Genomic DNA, 18,358 nt, shown 5'->3' on the forward strand with positions numbered 1-18,358 from the left:
CAACTGAAGTCGCTTGGGTACACCAGATTTGGAGTGAAAGCAACGGACATTTCCACACTGGTGATGTGACGTCTCAGTGTCTCGTCCTTTGATGTCCAAACGGAATGGGCAAAATTATCATGCGGAACAATTCTCTGAAGATGGCAACGGTGACGTGGCGCCTTCTGTTCAGGGCTAGGCGAGGCGCCAGCCCTGCCGAAAAAATCATGAAGCGGGCCACAGCCTCAATTCCGCGAAAACTGCCCAGCTCCCACGGGACGTTCACCCTTTCTAATGAGATTCACTGACTGCCTCTTACCGAAAAAGCGGACCCAGAGACCACACTGGGAGAACACCTTACCAGTGAGAAAAACGCAAAGCTTTCTTCATAGCAAATGCGCCCAGCACACTCTAAATAAATCAGTGTCACGTAGCGAGGTTCAGCAAGTAGATACACTCAACGATCCCACGTCTTGCTCCTCATGCCCAGAAGCAGTCAGCCAACTTTCCACTTCGAGATCAAAAACCAATCCACGAAACTGTTTTAATATCTACAACTTTCAGCCAGTCAGTCTACAGGGGAGACTGTGGGCACCTTCGTTGGCTCTTTCCTTCTCCTGAAAACAGGACATCTGCAGAAGACGTTGCTCACTACCAGTGCTTTTCATAAGTTTCTTTCAAGGAGGTGCTGAACAGCGCTGGCCGTCATGGAAAGTCACAAGCCCGTAAGTCAGTCTACTAGACTCCACCGAGCGAGGTGGCGCAGTGGTTAGCACACTGGACTCGCATTCGGGAGGACGACGGTTCAATCCCGTCTCCAGTCATCCTGATTTAGGTTTTCCGTGATTTCCCTAAATCGTTTCAGGCAAATGCCGGGATGGTTCCTTTCAAAGGGCACGGCCGATTTCCTTCCCCATCCTTCCCTAACCCGAGCTCACGCTCCGTCTCTAATGACCTCGTTGTCGACGGGACGTTAAACAACACTAACCTAACCTACTAGACTCCGACCACAACCCATTTAGAAGGACTGCAGATAGCCTGACCCATCATCTCGAGGGTCTGGACAAGGCTTCCTCCCCGCAGATACCGAAAACCAGCACAAGCGTCCACGATAGCCAAAGGATAAATCAACGATATGATCGGTAAAGACATGTTGCATAAGGAGTAAATGTGTCTTGAGGTCTTCTGCCCTCCTTTTTAATCACAACCAAAGGTATATCCTAACCGCAACCAACCCACGCCATAGTACTACAAGCAGGTAGAAGCAATGATGAAACATTTTTAATTCGCTGCGTAGACATCAGTGCCGTTAATTACAAAATGGTTCAAATGGCTCTGAGCACTATTGGACTTAACATCTGTGGTCATCAGTCCCCTAGAACTTAGAACTACTTAAACCTAACTAACCTAAGGACATCACACAACACCCGCGTTAATTACAGTCGAGAGACTAATGTTCTGATTTCTCTGGTTGTTGTTGCAGGTGTACAGCGAGTGCTCGTGCGTGCCGCGGGGCAACGTGAACGGCTCTTGGGTCAGCGAAGGCGGCGGCGAGGTGCTGGCGGGGTCTTGCCCCGTCGACTGCATGCGGCCCTTCATCACCTTCCTGGCAATCGTCTGTTTGCTCAAGTTCGTCGGCTCCACCGGCCGGGCTTCCAACTTCCTCGTCTCTGTCAGGTGAGTCAACCTCTTCTCTTACCGCAACTTCCATAGCGACATCCTCAGAGCGCTCTACAGATTGCAAGAGATCCCACCTGACGGTAAAACTTATTGTAAAGGAATTCTGCAGCTCTTGTTTGTATCGCCTGAGAAATATCGAAACAGCAGATGTCTTCACGTAGTACACTTCATTGTGTTGGTGCCAATCAAGAAGAGAGATATTGTAGTTGACGGTTAGTAGCTGTAGACACACATCATGGCTCATTCTTCCTCTTGACAACGATCGCTGCTCTGAAATATCTGCTGGAGACTGAGTGACCCCGGAAGTTTAATATTCGGTCCTGATCCATTGATGGCACGTTGTTACAACTACATGTATCCACAATCTGGTCAAATGTATCCGAACACCTGCTAGTGAACATTATGATGGCTTAAACTCGGCTGTGGACACTTTCAGTGAGGTGGCTGAATGTGGAGGAATGGCAGCCCATTCACCCTCCGGAGCCGAATGCAGGGTAGGTAGTGATATTAGTCGCTGGGGTCTGGAGCAAAGTCGACGTTCTAACTCATCTCAAATCTCTTCTATTTGATTCACGTCAATTCATTTCAGGTCTGTTGTTATCCACAAATCATTACCTCACAGGTGCTTTAGAGCAGAGTGCAGTGCAATGCTGATACAGCCAAAGTCTCTTAGCTGTTCGTCAACGGTACACAGTCTGCAATGTTGTGAAACGTGTTGATATCCTTCTGCAGTTAACCTTTTCTTAAGGGCAGTAAGGGGACTACCCCCCGCTCCATACTGTAACACTACTTCCTCTGTACATCTACACATCTGTATCAGTACCCCGGAAGCCACCTAATGGTGTGTGACGAGGGGTACTTCTAGTACCATTAATTGATTCCTCCTACCCTGGTTCACTCGTGAATGGCGCGTATGAAGAATGACTGTCGGTAGGCCTATATATTTGCTCTAATTTCTCGAATTTTCTCTCCGTGCTCATTACCAGAGATGTATGTGGGACGAAGTAATATGTTGCCCGACTTTTCTCGAAAAGTGCTCTCTTGAAATTTCTGTAGTAGACAACTCCGTGAAGCACAACGCCTCTCTTGTAACGCCTGAGAATGTTGAGCATCGGTTAACGCTCCCCCACCGACAAAACGATTTCAGACGACATACACCACTCTTTGTTGGATCTGCTGTATGTCTTATAACAGTCCTACTTGGTAAGAATCCCCTCCTCGAGAACAGTACTCCAGAATGGGCCAAACAAGCGACGGTACTTCGCTGAAGGCGTTACACATAACAGCCGGTAACGTTTTCTAGGAATTCGCTAAACCCAATCCCTTCCTTCAGACTGCCACAGGGTACAGGGTGATTCATCTCAGAGATCTCTCGTTTCCAGACATCCGCTTCACTTAGCACTGACTACAAGAATGTGTGGCTTACATGGAGCTACTCGATCACTGTATCCCATTTATTTATTTATTTATTTATTTATTTATTTATTTATTTATTTTTTTTTTGGGTTCCTGATGCATAGCCATTGTGCCAGCTGGACTGCTGGCAGTACTTTGGAATTTCCGAGGGATTCGTTTTGCCGATTTATTGTGAATTTTTACAGCAACCTTCTGTTCTGGTCCACAGTCCGTGTCCACCAGTACATGATGTCTACGGGGTCTCGGTTTAGTTATGGTTCTTCCTTCGATTTTCCACTTCACACACACACCAACGACAGTCGGCTTTGGCGGCTTTATAAGTGTTGAAGTGTTCCTTATGGATTTGTTAGGTGACATCCAATGACTAGTTCACGTTCGAAGTCGCTGAGTTCTCGTGGCCGACCTATTGTCTTCTTACTTCTTCTCTACTTGGTGCCCAATACTGCCCGCCTCCTTTTATCCTGGCAGGCTAACCTCTCGTGACATTCCGTATTATGTAGCTGTGTCCGTATATTTTTGATCAGATAGTGTATATCTGACTACCACAAGTGCAGCGAATAATACGACTGAAGTATAACCTAGATCACACACTCCCCTTCTCTATTTGTGCGTCAGACTTCTCTCAGGAGGAAACCAATAGTTTATAAAACATAGGAAATATTATTTTAGTATGGACAAAAATTGAACATTATATCCACATAAAGCTAAGAAACGTTGCTTGGTGCCATGCACCGTCAAGCTTTAAAATCGTAACGTCTTATGACACGCTACAAAAGTTGTAAACTAAAGGTATAAAATATGCAGTGTAATCGTAAATCCTAAACAGTTAAAAAAAACACAGACAGTAGAAATTAGAGGGTTAAGGGCGACAGGGGAGATGCACTATATAAATATTAATCGGAAACAGGAGCTTAATTGGAACCAAACATTGGCACCACACAGCCACGCCCAAAACAAATCCTGGAAAATATCGAAAAACCAAGTCCCCTGCGAGCGGTTCTGTTCATTCGAGATTCCATGTTACTTAGTATTAAAATACTTATAAATTTCAGTTTCTCCCAAAATGTCAAAGTCTAAGGCTTCTGTCTCGGTGAGTAACTTCGTTAGAGATTTTTCAGTCATGCCGAAACGATGCTCTTATTACTGAAGTGACAACCCATAGAAGTAGTGTTTTTGTTACAGAGTTCTCTGAATAAGGTTAAAAATCACGCCCAGTCTGCCTAATGTATTTCTATTCTGTACTGCCTATATGTCGGCTTTTATGCCATTATCAAGTACAATAGTAAAAGTTCTCGGATCATTAACCTGTCACAGCTGTTAAAATATTCCAAAATACAATGAAACAAAATAAAATAAGAACAAAAAATTAAACAATAGCATGACTGTGGCTCATCATCACTGAAAGCTCCTGTTTCCGTATAATTTTCGGGTACTGCATCTCTTCTGCCCTTCTCTTCATCGCCCTCCAGCTCCCTCCAATTTCTACTGTCTGTGTTTTATGTTGTATGGTTTGGGGTGTACGCTTACACTATGTATTTTATGCTTTTAGTCAACAGTTTTTGTTAAGCTTCACAAGGCGCTCCCATTTTAACGTTTGACAGTGCATGGAATCAAGTAATATTTATTACTTTTATATGGACATGATGCGTGATCCCCCACGACTGAATTTGGTTGTACTAAAATATTTCTTATGTTTCATAAAAAACTTGTTGTGCTACTAGCAGAAAATTGTTCTTCTATTTTGTAAACTAAATAACATATTGGGTACTTTCTGGTGCCGGATTTGTGTCTGACATATGGACTATCCCTATTTTAACGAAAATATTGTGTTCCAATTCTCTTACTGCCTGTATTTAAATTTGTGACATATATTTGCAGTGCTATTTTATATTTCATTTTATGTCGTTTGACATACCGCACAGTTGTAATTGTAGCTTTTGACGATGTGTAGCACCACATAATACTCCCGAATTTAGACAAATATTTTGAGTAACCCTTTATCACTGTGAAGTCTCTTCACAGCCATCAGGCACACGATATAATAAATGTACATAAGTTGATGTTCCTTAGTGCCACTGTACATTCTGTACTGGTCCGCTGTCTGTAGAAATGTGTCTATAGTCTGCGAATGTTCGTTTCACATACAGCTTGAAACGTCATATCTATGTGCGGAAATGGTTTCTGGGTAGGTGTAGCACAGTTTGTGCTAGATGATTTTATAAAATAGTTTTTATCTGATATTTTGTTGATATTTGATGGTATACAGGGTATCAGAAAGTGTCTCAAACGCTTGTAGGGATCTTGGAGAGTGTACTGGGACATAGATGTTAAGAAAAAAATTCCAGGCGTTGCGCCGTTTTCGAGTTATTTAGCACTGAAGTTAGCCAATCAGGTCGTTGCGCCCGCAAATTCAAGTTTTAGCTACCCAAACAAAGCACTCGCCGGCCTACACCGTCTGAATGCGAGAGTGCGACGTCCCGGTTGACTAATTTCAATGCTAAATAACACGGAAACGGCACACCATATCAAATTTTTTTGTAACGTTTATGTCTCAGTTCAACCTGCCCTGCAACATCGCTGCAGGGTTTCAGACATTTTCTGCTAAATAACACGGAAACGGCACAACGTATCAAATTTTTTCGTAACGTTTATGTCTTAGTTCAACCTGCCCTGCAACATCGCTACAGGGTTTCAGACATTTTCTGACCACCTTGTATAAATTCCGAAACGCGTCATATGAGCAATGAAGTCATTTCGTTGTCTGATATACCCTGTCAGTCTCAACACAGAACCACTGATTATTATAAATATCGTCGCCTGCCTCCTGCATGACTTGGTCACATTTACGCGTGCATTAAATGTTCGCACGCTTACAGGCAGTATAGACAGGATGAATATGATGTGCTGCACTTTGAATAAAATCAGTACATAACGCATTACACAAGATCTTTTGATCCTAGAATCCCGCTGAGAGGAATTACTGCGATGTGGAAAGCAGTCAGTGTTGAACATCTTATTTAAATATAATACAATGCAGCGACTTAATATTAATAAATATTGTATTATGTAATTTGTTTATGTACGAGGGAATCGAGAAAGGAATTTTAATTTGCTATATACCGGTACTTTAGACTGTCGATTAGTTCCCAGCGTAGTAAACGTTGATACCGGCAACGTGCAAGTATTCGATCGATTTATTTTAAACCAGGCTGCTTGCATTGATTTCATCCATATTACCCGCTTCCCACCATTCATTTCTCAGCCGCAAGCATCATGAGCTGCACGTCAGGCGCATATGGTCACATGAGTCATCTCCAGGGCTGGCTGGCTACGAGCCAATAACAGACATATGGTTGACATTGAGTCTATATTCTGTGAGCTAAAGAGATGGGCGTCTGGCCTTGACTCCGTATTATCTGCAAGTATTGTCAAATGAGCTCTGAAATATTACGAAAGAGAAATTACTATTCACTAACCTGTACTATCTGTTTGCAAGTAACTGTAGCGGCACACCATAAAAAATTCTGTGACTAATTAATTTATGAAAGTTCGTACAATAAAACGAAATAGTAATACAAACAAGCGTTATTTCACTTCGAAAGTGATGTGGCGCTCAGATACGGCAATTGCTTACAAAATCAATAGAGGAAAGAAGAGAGTACCAAATCAGTTGACTACTTGTATAATACCTATCATAATGGCTGCGTCCTTTGCAATACTAATGGAACAGACAAGAAAATTTTATCAGATGGCACTACAGTACAGTAACTCTCATCCAGTTTATCAGGAAACAAATTCAACCAACTAATTCGGTTTCGCTACACAGATAATAGCGACCCTTGTGCAAAGCATAATCTGTAGTATTGTTTTTTGGAAAAAATGTTATTTCATTTTGTAGTCATCAGAGTATATCAGAATACGTTACGCATAGAACATATTTCGTTTTCCCTAAGTTACGTATTCTTCCTTGTTGAAACTACCTAAAGAGTAGTGGACCCGAGCAAGGATAGTCTCGCAAACTTGTATAAAATATTAATGACGTACACAGAAGATGAACTATTTTCTGATAAACATTTCCGAAAACATATTTTTTACAGAACCAGCAGTGCGAGAAGACACAGCTACCATTCTTGTCCTATTCTGTTATTGGAAAAAATATAATGGACGAGCTCGAGAGCACTGATTATTTCTCATTTCATCAGTACAAACTAGAACTTCATTCGCTACAGTAGTCATACGATGCACTAGTACTCCTTCCAAGATCATAATTATAGTCTAACGGAACTTTTATATCTGTCTGACAACATGACTTCTTTCAGATGCGTGGACGAGAAGGACAAACCAGTTGCGATGGGGTTCGGTCTCACCTTGATGAGCCTTCTAGCATTCGTACCAGCGCCCATATTCTTCGGCTACCTCCTAGGTAAGTGGCACACATACGATGGCTCGCTAACTTCCGATTTTAAGTCACAAGACTTTGAAATTGTCCAGCGGATGCTTCATAAACAACTTTCTTCTCTTTAAAAAAACGCATAACGCTGTGCCGTTAGTAATTATTTTATTTTATTTTTCTACCGGTTTCGGTTCTGAACCATTATAAACGGCAGCTGTGCAACATACAAAAATGGATAATGTGGTATTGCCGAACGAAATAAGAAAAACAGAAAAAGTGTTAATAGATCAAAATACTCTCATGTCATACATGCTATAAAAATAAGTTATTACAGGAAACCATAATTGCCAATAATACAAAATCAAAAATTGTAACAAGATAAAAATATTATGGCACATTGAGACGAGGACAGAAAGTGATATACAGCAATACAAGTCCAAGAACTTCGAGGATAAAGATGGAATCTTGACCGGATCCAAAGAAGCTGCTATTAAATAATCGTCTGATAATCAAATTCAGAATTGAAGTATTAATAATTCTACACTTAACAAGTTTGTTTCCGTGACCATCCTCCTTAGCAAACACAGAAATACTTGTTTTTTAATTTAACCTCTTTTTCTTGCTGCACCTTAATTTATTTTTCCCAGACGCGTTTCGCCTTTTCCTTCTCTAAGACATCTCCATTGGAATCTATAACGATACAGTTCTGTAATTTTTATATTATTAAACAGTTCACGTCGCATTTTTGTGTAATTAAGTAATTACTTAGAGTTTGCCGTCATCTGCATTTTCCTCTCATTTGGTCTGGAGGTTGCACTATCACTTTATTTTCGAAACATAAGCACAGTTTTGTATTCAGAACTTTTTCACACTGTTCACCATGTTTCTCCTTCTTTTTTTTTGGTGTACAATTATTCTTTTGCCATTATATATAGCTATTTGTCCGAACACTATGCTTTTAACAACGTTAACAATGGAGTTACAATAGTTATGTTGTTAAAAGCACAGTGTTCGTACAAATAGCTATATATAATCGCAAAAGAATAATTGTACACCAAAAAGAGAAGGAGGAACATGGTGAACACTGTGACAAAGTTCGGAATACAAAATTGTGTTTATGTATCGAAAAGAAAGTGGTAGTGCGACCTCCAGACCAGATGAAAGGAAATGCAGTTCACAGCAAACTGTAAGTAGTTACTTAATTACATAAAAAATGCGACGTGAATTGTTTGATAATCTGAAAATAAGGAAACTGTATCGTTATAGATCACACTGAAGATGCCTTAGAGCAAGAAAAAGGCGAAACGCGTCTGGGAAAAATAAATTAAGTTGCAGCAAGAAAAGGCGGTTTTATTTACAAAACAAGTAATTATACACTTGACTGACATTACATAAAAACACTGATAAAACAAAATATAAAGTAACAAAGAAGACTGATAAATGTAAGCATATAAAATATTTCATAAATTCATAAATGTTGACTGTTTGCTACTTTATATTTTATTTTACTGGTGTGTTTACGTAATGTTAATCAGGTATAGAGCTGTTAATACTTCAGTTCTGAATTTGATTATCACATAATTATCTAACGGCAACTTCTTTGGATTCGGTCAAGATTGTCATCTTTGACCTCGAAGTTGTTGTACATCGCTTTCTGTCCTCGTGTCAATGTGCAATAATATTTTTATCTTGTTATAATTTTTGATTTTATATTATCTTGGCAATTATGGTTTCCTGTGATAACTTTTTTTAAAACATGTATGACACTTGATAAGTCTGTGATAATTTTATAGAGTATTTTGATAGATTGTACAATTCTTCTGTGTTTCTTATTTCGTTTGGCATTGTCACATTGTTCACTTTTGTATGTTGTGCAGCTGCCGTTTATGATGGTTCAGAAACGAAACCGATAGCAAATGAAATAATATTATTACAGACAGCACAGTGTTACGCATTTTTTAATATTTGTTCATGCTGTTGACCATTGCCTAAGCAAGATGTTCAACTTACTTTTAGTTATTCTCGTCATAATTGCTCAAATATTATAATGCTCCATTACATTTCGGGCTTGCAGCGGCATATATTCCATTTCTTCTTCTGATATTTCGACTGTGTATCATTCTGTCATCTTCAGAGTGAGCCGTCATTCTGCTCACTCTTGAGATGATTGAACCATTCGGCCACTCTGAAGCTGGCTGAAAGATAGGCGCTGAAATATCAGAAGAAGAAATGCAATTTATACGGCTGCACACCCGGCATTTAATGGAGCAGTCATTGCGACGCGAAAACATGAAGATGCACAAATATTATAACGTTTTCGTGTCTGCTAATAATATTAACCTATACTAAAATAACAGACCAAGGCACAAGGAAAAAACAAAAACAAAATACGCCACTAAAATAAGTTCATAAAGTTAGCAGAGCTGCAGCATAAAATACCAAATGATTGAAACCATCCACAAAACAAATACACAGGACTACAAGGAACATCATGAGAACGCAGCTACTTGCATGATGGTCTCTAAAACATACAAACAATTTCAGCGCGGCGTGGATCTGACCGTGGCCGATAGCAGACAACATAATGTTAATCACATGTAACACGTTTGCTTTAAAAGCAAAAAGGTGACCCTCTTTGAGCTGCTAATTTGCGCCTAATGACATCGTAGATGTGCTCGATTGAGCTGATACATGGTAGCATTAGGGGTCACGACGCCAATTGGACTTTACAGTCACGCTCCTTAAACAACTATAATGATAATCTGCGCACGTGGACGGGGGAGGGGGGGGGGTATGGAGGAGGAGACATCGCCAATGAAGGAATGCCAGTGGTACAGTGGTAAATATTAATACTGAAATTGGTCCACAGCTTTCAAAGTATATTTTACTGCAATTACTGAGTCCAGTGAGTTCAGCGAATACGTTTCTTACACTGAGATAACCGGAGTAATGGGATAGCGATATGCACACATACAGATGGCGTTAATACCGCGTACATACGATATAAAAGTGTAGTGTATTGGGAGAACAGTCTTTTCTACTCGGGTGATCAATGTGAAATGGTATCCGACGTGATTATGGCAGGTAACAAAAAAACTCGCTGTTCCCTCTTCGACTGTATACAGGGAGAAATTTCCTGGCAGATTAGAACTGTGTTCCGGATATGAGCTTAAAATTGGGACCGTTAATCCCCTTTATTTCAGGATTGCTAGACCCGCAAAGTATGCAGGAGAACTTCTGTGAAGTTTTGTATTGTAAAAGATGAAATAATGGAGGGCCAGAAGATGTGAGCGAGGGTCGTGGGTCTTGCTCTGAATGCCCTGTCGACAGAGCACTTCGACACAAAAGGCGATGTCCCAGGTTCGAATCCCTATCCGGCACATAGTTTTAATCTGCCAACAAGTTTCAGATCAGCTGCACTCCACTGCAGAACGAAAATTCATTCTTTGTAAAGAGTGTTCAAAAACTGTGTAGCCAAAATGGGAGATGTGATAAGAGAGACGACGTCAAATATATTTCGATAAGCAACTGGGTGTTGGAAATACCTATTGAATGAGGAGCATTGGATGTGATGGAGAATAAAACAACATAATTTGTTTCAGACCTTTATTCTTGTATATAGACTAACAACAGACAGCAGCCATATGTCAAGCAGTTATAGATTACTTTTCTTTAAGTTATCAGCTTCGGCACTTCACTGATGCCATCCACATGCGCTAGTATAATGCTGAAACCGGTAGCTTAAAGAAGAATAAATAAAAACATTGAAATGCGGCTGTTGTTTGGCTTTTGTTCTATATACTGTCTGATCAGCCACTTTCCCGAGTCCATTATGCTTCCCAGAAGACTATATTCTTGTGATCAGTGTTTCAGTAACTGTTCAAAATGAGCACAACTACTTCAGCACAAAGGCGGTACCGACGTAACAGGGCACCCCGTGTTTGATGGAAAATGAGTGACATGTTCTTTATATCTGTGGCTGCTGCAACACTTCTTGCAATTTATTTTCCTTCTGGGTCCATAGAGGTAGAACACACTTCAGTTTTTATGTAACACGAGCGAAAGAAGTCCAGTGCAATGGGGACTGTCAATCTTGAGGACCATGTGCAGACCTCCACTTTACACTGATGGGTCAAAACACCATGACCACTGCCCACCGCGAGGATGAATGCCTCCTGGTGGTGTTTCGCGCACGTGACGCAGCAAGGAAACAATGTTAGCGGGAGAGAACGAATGGGAAGTCATTACAGCGAAGATACGGACCGAAAATGCGGAAACACACTGATATAAGCAGTTTTGACAAAGGGCAAATCCTTGTTGTGATGCAGATTAAAAAGAGATCCACTGACGAGGCGAAACTGATGGCCTGTTGGTGTACTACTGTCGTGAGCACATGTGGAAAGTAGTTCAAGGATGATGAAATAACGAGTAGGCCATAACGACCATGTCACATCACAAAACGTAGAGGTCGGAGGAACACCCCCCCCCCCCCCCCTCCACCGCACACTATATAATCCAGGATAGACAGCGATCGCCGCCCGGCGTGACCTAGCGGTTTGTGGCGTCATGTCACTGACTGCACAGCCCCACCTGCCGAAGATTCGAGTCCTCCCTCGGGCATGGGTGTATGTTGTTCTTAGCATAGGTTAGTTTAAGTAGTGTGTAAGCCTAGGGACCGGTGACCAAAGCAGTTTCGTCCCTTAGGAATTCAAACACAATTGAACACTTAGAGAGCGATCTGTGGCAGGTCTGATGACAGAGTACAGTGCTGGTGCAGGCACAAGTGTTCCAGAGCACACCCTTCAGAGGTCATTGTTGAAGATGGAGCTCCACATCACATGACACCTAGGTGTTCTTGTGTTGATCCAGCGACATCGTCATTTACGATTGCAGTGGGCACTGCGTCAGTGAGTTTTCGCCTGGGATCAATAAAACGTATCGTCTGTCGAATGAATCGCATTTCTTGTTACACCAGGTCGATGGCTGCGTCCTTACATGCCTTCATCCAGGCGAATGGCTGCTTGAAAAGTGCACCGCACGACAGAAGCAGGGTGGTGAGAGCAGAGGGTCGAACCAGTGACCCGCCATGGACTGGAACGCTGGCGCCCCATCTGCTGCTGCGTGTAGCCGGTGGTGTGACACGCTCCACCATCCAAGAGACCTGCCACACTTGAATCCTCTTCGTTAGAGCCTATTTATATGTGGCTGTGCACCTCTATTTTGCTAACACACCACTCCGAGTTACGTAGTCATAACACCTAGGTTGCACCAGAGGACCCCTTCTGCCTGTAACTTGCGCCATGCAAACTGCTACGTTTCCTCTTTTCAGTGGCTCAACGGCCCCTGTGGCCTCCATTCTACTTCGCAACCGCTGGTCACCGTAACTTACTGTCAACAGGCCCGCACCTGGCTGTAACTTGTGCACTCAGAAATATTGCACTGAATCTAACTTTCCTATCTTAAACGGTGGTGCCGCTACTATGGGGTACACTGAGTTGGGTCTCTATGGTAGTACTCGGAGACACCATGACAGCGGTGACCACCTGCATCCCTTTGTTGTTGAAGTCTTCTCTGATGCCAATGACATCTTCCAGCAGGATAACTCTTAACGAAACAAGTCTAAAATCGTGGTGCAGTGGTTTGAGTAGCATGATAGTGAACTCACACTGATGCTTTAGGCAGCAGATTCCCCTGATCTGTACCCAATGGAGCACATATGAACTGCGTGTTCACAAACCACCGCCCCGAATTTACAGGAATTTAGCGACTTGTGATTAGACATCTGGTGCCACATAATTCAGGAAATCTATCAAGGACTTGTAGAATCCATGCCAAGCAGAATCACTGCTGTACTGGGTTTTCAAAAGTGGACCAGTACATTATTAAGCGGGTTTGAGCTCATCGGTATACTTACTTTATGTAGCGTACGCACAACAGTGTTACGTGCTGTTGACTGACTCAAAGCGACATTGAGACTATACAGCACGATGTATCTTAGATCTACTTTGGATAACGATATTTAAAAAATTTACTTGCCACAGATGTCCTACATATGTTTAGCACTCAGTCAGTATGAGTTTATAACACCTAGTTGCTTAACAAGGTATATTTGTTGTCTTCGTCATCATATATGCAAGTGTGGGCATCGAATTATTGAACACCCTGTGTACTTACTTTTCAGTTACAGTTATAATAGCTGACTTCTCATCAATGCGGATTAGTGAATGTTACATAAGTTAATGAGGACAATAAAATCAGAACGAATTAAAGCTGTGGAATTAAACTTACACTCAACCGCAGTTAAGACTGAACATTGTGACTGTTAACTGCAGAATGAACGCATACTGTTACAGATTCCACGTGTCTGGTGTGGGGCAAGACATGCGCCGGAACGGGCAACTGCTGGTTGTACAATGGCGAATCCCTGCGTTATATGCTCAACCTCACATCCGCCGGTAAGTTTCCCAAGAAATGATGGTCCGAGTTAAAGGGGGTTCGAATGTAGCTTTAACTCGAATTTAAATCAGATTTTCTCTGATATTGGGTCTATGAATTTGTAACACAAAATTCACTGTAGTACGACGTGCCGTACAGGTGAAAATGCAGACTTCTTCTCTTTTTCCTGTAGCCGAAGTCGTTCGTCTGCTGATGTATTGTGCATCCATTTGTGTGTGTGTGTGTGTGTGTGTGTGTGTTTGTGTGCATGTGTGGCAGTCTGTCTGTGCGTATAATTATAACCAAATTATTATAAGGATGAGGAAGAAAATAAGAATGTAAGTGATACGTATCCAACATTTTTTTGACGTTGGTTCAGATTAGTAGTCTAAGTACAGGTAGAAATTTTAGCAGTTCAATGAAGTCAGTTCAAGAGGATAACCTCTCACTCTGGAAGCTCCTAAAAATGGCGGCTTCAACTTTGTGTTGTTTAACTCACCTCGCATTTGTATTCGTTGTGAATAATGGTTGTAAGAATTGAAGGCATTGATACAATAACTAGATACGTCAACCTTTGGCCGAAAATGAGATTTTACTGCCATTGCATTGTCTGAAAATTGTTCGATCGTATGGCGCGAGGATGAGACCTGTCCATGATACCAATTCAGAATACAGACGTCGTCTATTTAGGGCAAGAACCAGACATGTCCGTTACTTGCCTCGCCATTGCCCCAAACAGTAGTCAGATTCTGGCACGCGAAGGGAGTACAACGTTATTTCTTTAGTGACATCTCTGTGTGTAGAATGGGGTTGCTAGACAAAAAACATTTATTTATTTATTTTTGTTGAATTTATGTAATATAGCAACTTGTAAAGAGTTTGCAGCCGTTACTTCTACCGGTGCGATGAGACTTGTAAAAGAAAAGGGCTAAGTGAAGCGATAAATTGTCTCACTACTTCATCAATAACACACCTGACAAAAATGTGGAAAATTTGCTTTTATTTGTTGACAACTTCACTGCCCGAAACGAAAATCATATCATGGTGCAGTATCTGTACACATAGTCATACATTTCCTGTCCCAGAACAAAACTTTTTACCCTGTGGACGAAGCTTTGGGTTAGTTGAAAAGAAGAGAAGGAAACATGATCGGTTATACCTACCATCGCTATCATCATCAGTTTTCTGTCATAGGGTGGTTTTCATTTTGTAACTCTCCATGCTCTCCTGCCTTCTCCCATCGTCTTCAGGTCCGCGTAATTTCCGCTTCCCTTGAGGTCATCTATCATCTTGTATCTCCGTCCCCTCAATCTCGTTCCACAAACTGGACCTTCCAAAGCGTCTGTTAGCAAGCATTCCCGTCTCAACGAAGGTCCCATCCAGTTCTTCTTCCTTTCTCTTACAACATGCAACAGTCTTTCCTCTCACCAACCCTTTACAACACTCATTCTACCAAATTTCGAGACAATGTTTCGTTGTGGAACCTATTAAAGGCATCTCGCATTGAAGTCCGTGCCAAATTTCGCGCGTCTGTAAATTTTAGCCAATCTTCGGGATTTTGCGTTCTTCTGAACTTCGCATGCTTTCTCCGTTGCCTCTGCAACAGCGTTCGGACCTGTTTTGTGTACCACGGGGGATCATTCGTTAGTCACTCTTTTCCTCCATCTTATCCTCTCCATTCTCTTTCACATCGACATCTCCAATGCTTTTCTTCATCCTTTCATCAGATGTGTCCACGTTCCTGCCCGATAGAGTGTCACATTCCAGACAAAACACTTGCCAACTCTTTTCCTCGCACTTTTATCTAGTTTGCCACATAATAATCTCTTCTTTGTACTGAATACCTCCTTCTCTACAGCAATACGAGTTTTCACTTCCTAGTGACATCTCAAGTCTTCAGAGATCGTACTTCCAAGTTACTGGAAAAAATTCGTCAGAACCAAACCTAGTAAGTTCACTGTGGTTGATATTACACAAGATTATTCTCTTCCCATTTAAAAAAGTCGATTCGGTTTAACATCACGAATTCCGATAATGAGAAGTTACCATCTGAGAGTAAAGGTTCTTTAAATACTCCACTCAACACAAGCGTCTTGATCGCTGTAGTGTATCACTGTCGCAACTTCTCTATCATTGGTATCGACATCCAGAAAAGCTCAACTACACTGACTTTTCATAAGGAGAAATATTATAAAGCGCCTCCGACAGTTAAATACGAGGAATATAAAGATTTCTTGAAGCTTGTCAAGAAATATATATCAGCCTCAGACATTGAATTTTATAATAAGCTGATCTGTGACAGAACTGTTACACATTCTACACACAGTTCATCGGAAGTAGAAGTTCAATAACTACGTCAACTTTCCACAGCTGTGACTTTTATTAGGATATCGATTTCTTTGTAATTTTCAGACTACTCATAATATTCAGTAATCTGTAGAATGGGAACAGTTGTTGTTTCCTTAGTTATTTGCTTATTAAGTTGACATCAAGACTACAGAACAAGATGTTTGGTTCAAGACGGGGAAAAGTCCGTTTTTTAAAAAATTTAATAAGTATCATAATAAAATATTGCTTACCTATGTGATATGGTATTACGAAGTGTTGATGGCCTAAATAGAGGTTGAGTAAAGACAAGACCGACTGAAAAACTTTTTCCAACTTGTAGACAGTTATTTGTGTTTTAGTCGACATAACGTAAACATTACTTATCTGGTTATTGTTTCAATGCCTTCAATTGAGAAAAAAATATTCTTATGACTGCATTAATGAGAGTCTTCATTTCTAACAGCTTTTGTGACCGTGGGCACTATATTTGATGTTGGCGTCTGGTATTTCGTGAAGGACCTGAAGATATTTGACGAAGAAGTAAAGCCAAAAGAAGTGGAGGACGTTCAAGAGAAAATAGTTCTGGAGGAGTGATACTCTTGGAGACAGCGTACCTGAAAAATAAACAAGCAAGACATCGCTCTCGATAAGTTCCCATCTTGAAGAAGCTTTCACGAAGCAGACACCCACACAGGCTTGAGTTTCTGCCCTGGTCGTGAGCTGCATAACTGAGACTTTACACTGTACCTCTGTGTTGCTTTTTTTGAAATTCATGTACATATTTGTATTGTAAGACTTGTAAGCATTAATACCAAAGTGCCAAATATCTACTGCAATGAATCTGTACAAATAGTTTTTGTAACATAATACATTAGAATCGTATGTTACCGAAACCGTTTCCTTGCTGTAATATAACGGTTACGAGATTTGTGATACGATTGTTGCGACTGTTTCGTATTTAATGTGGTACAAACAGTAATGTCTGGGACCATGTGCTGTTCTTATTATATTTTTATACAAGTGAGGCTACAATAAACAGATTTTCCTTAGAACTGGTCTTATGCGTACTGATGAACACCACAACTGCAAAATTATTATCTTCTCCTTGGTTTAAGCTACAGTGGTGCAGCAGTCACCATGTAGTAGGGATACCTACGCCGTGCTGGACGTGCCGCCAGCAACAAGCTGGAAGCGTCTCGTGACTTCACCTTAATCCTGTTTGTTTACGTTCAATACGGAAAGCGCAAAGTTACAGTCTCATGTATTTTTGTTTATTTTATAGATCCAGTGATTGTCTCATAATGGTACAGGATTTATTATTGCAATGCAACGAAAACAGAAATCTCAAAATACATATTCACATAGAATGTGTGATTAACAAATCTCTAAGGAAACACCGATGTCAGTCGCAATCGGGTGACGAAATAATTCGATAGTGAAAGTTGAAAATTTGTGCTAGTCCGGGCCTCCAACCCGGATCTCTCGCTTAACGCGAGTGGTAACTTTAACAGAAGTCGGACTGCATTGTTGATGGGCCATGTTCAGTGTCTGGCGATATATTTCAGAGCAGAAACGAGGTTCATAATTCTATGTAATTACTGAAGTTCAGTTTATAAATGAGTGACAGGCTTTTAGCTGATGATTATTTGCTGTTTTAAACAATTTTTAAATAATTGTAAACAGCACTATCAAGTTTAATTTTTATTTTCTTCTCATTTGTTGACACTAAACACAGTCATGACGGTCAGCTTTGAAGTAATAACTTTGACGGACATACGCTGCTGGCCACTAGGAAAGCTACTTCCTGAAGGAAGCGTGTAGATCTGCTGAAATTTGTAGCGTGCGCTGCAGCGACGAGAGATGCGTATGATTAACATTTCAGCGTAGGCGCACATCACGGGCGTTACCTGCAAGCGCTATATAAAGGGGAACAGGCGACCATGTGGACGCACTTGAATTGTATTTCGTGCTATTGTTTAGCGTAAGCAGCTCCAGTGTGCCTTGCAGACGACAACGAGCGTCTTTAGAGCACTTTTCGGAGTTCCATTGGGGAAGAATAGTTGCCTTCAGGGATTGGGTATTATCTTCCAGAGAAATCGTTGATCGTGTCGGACGGAACCTAGCAAC

The 18,358-nt window shown here is 41.2% G+C and overlaps 1 protein-coding gene across 6 annotated transcripts in view; it reads left to right on the forward strand.

Moving 5' to 3' along the window:
• LOC126416434 (solute carrier organic anion transporter family member 74D) overlaps window positions 1-17,277 on the forward strand; it is a 237,976-nt gene extending 220,699 nt beyond the window's left edge. For all 6 annotated transcript variants that reach the window (XM_050084199.1, XM_050084167.1, XM_050084159.1 and 3 more), the window contains 4 exons: window positions 1,463-1,656; window positions 7,395-7,498; window positions 13,822-13,923; window positions 16,695-17,277. In XM_050084199.1, coding sequence (XP_049940156.1) covers window positions 1,463-1,656; window positions 7,395-7,498; window positions 13,822-13,923; window positions 16,695-16,825 — 531 coding nt within the window. In that variant the 3' untranslated portion in view covers window positions 16,826-17,277. The remainder of the gene's footprint in view (window positions 1-1,462; window positions 1,657-7,394; window positions 7,499-13,821; window positions 13,924-16,694) is intronic.
• The last annotated feature ends 1,081 nt before the right edge of the window (window positions 17,278-18,358 follow it).

The sequence above is a fragment of the Schistocerca serialis genome, chromosome 1, assembly GCF_023864345.2.
Source record: "Schistocerca serialis cubense isolate TAMUIC-IGC-003099 chromosome 1, iqSchSeri2.2, whole genome shotgun sequence".
NCBI classification, from domain to species: Eukaryota; Metazoa; Arthropoda; class Insecta; order Orthoptera; family Acrididae; genus Schistocerca; species Schistocerca serialis.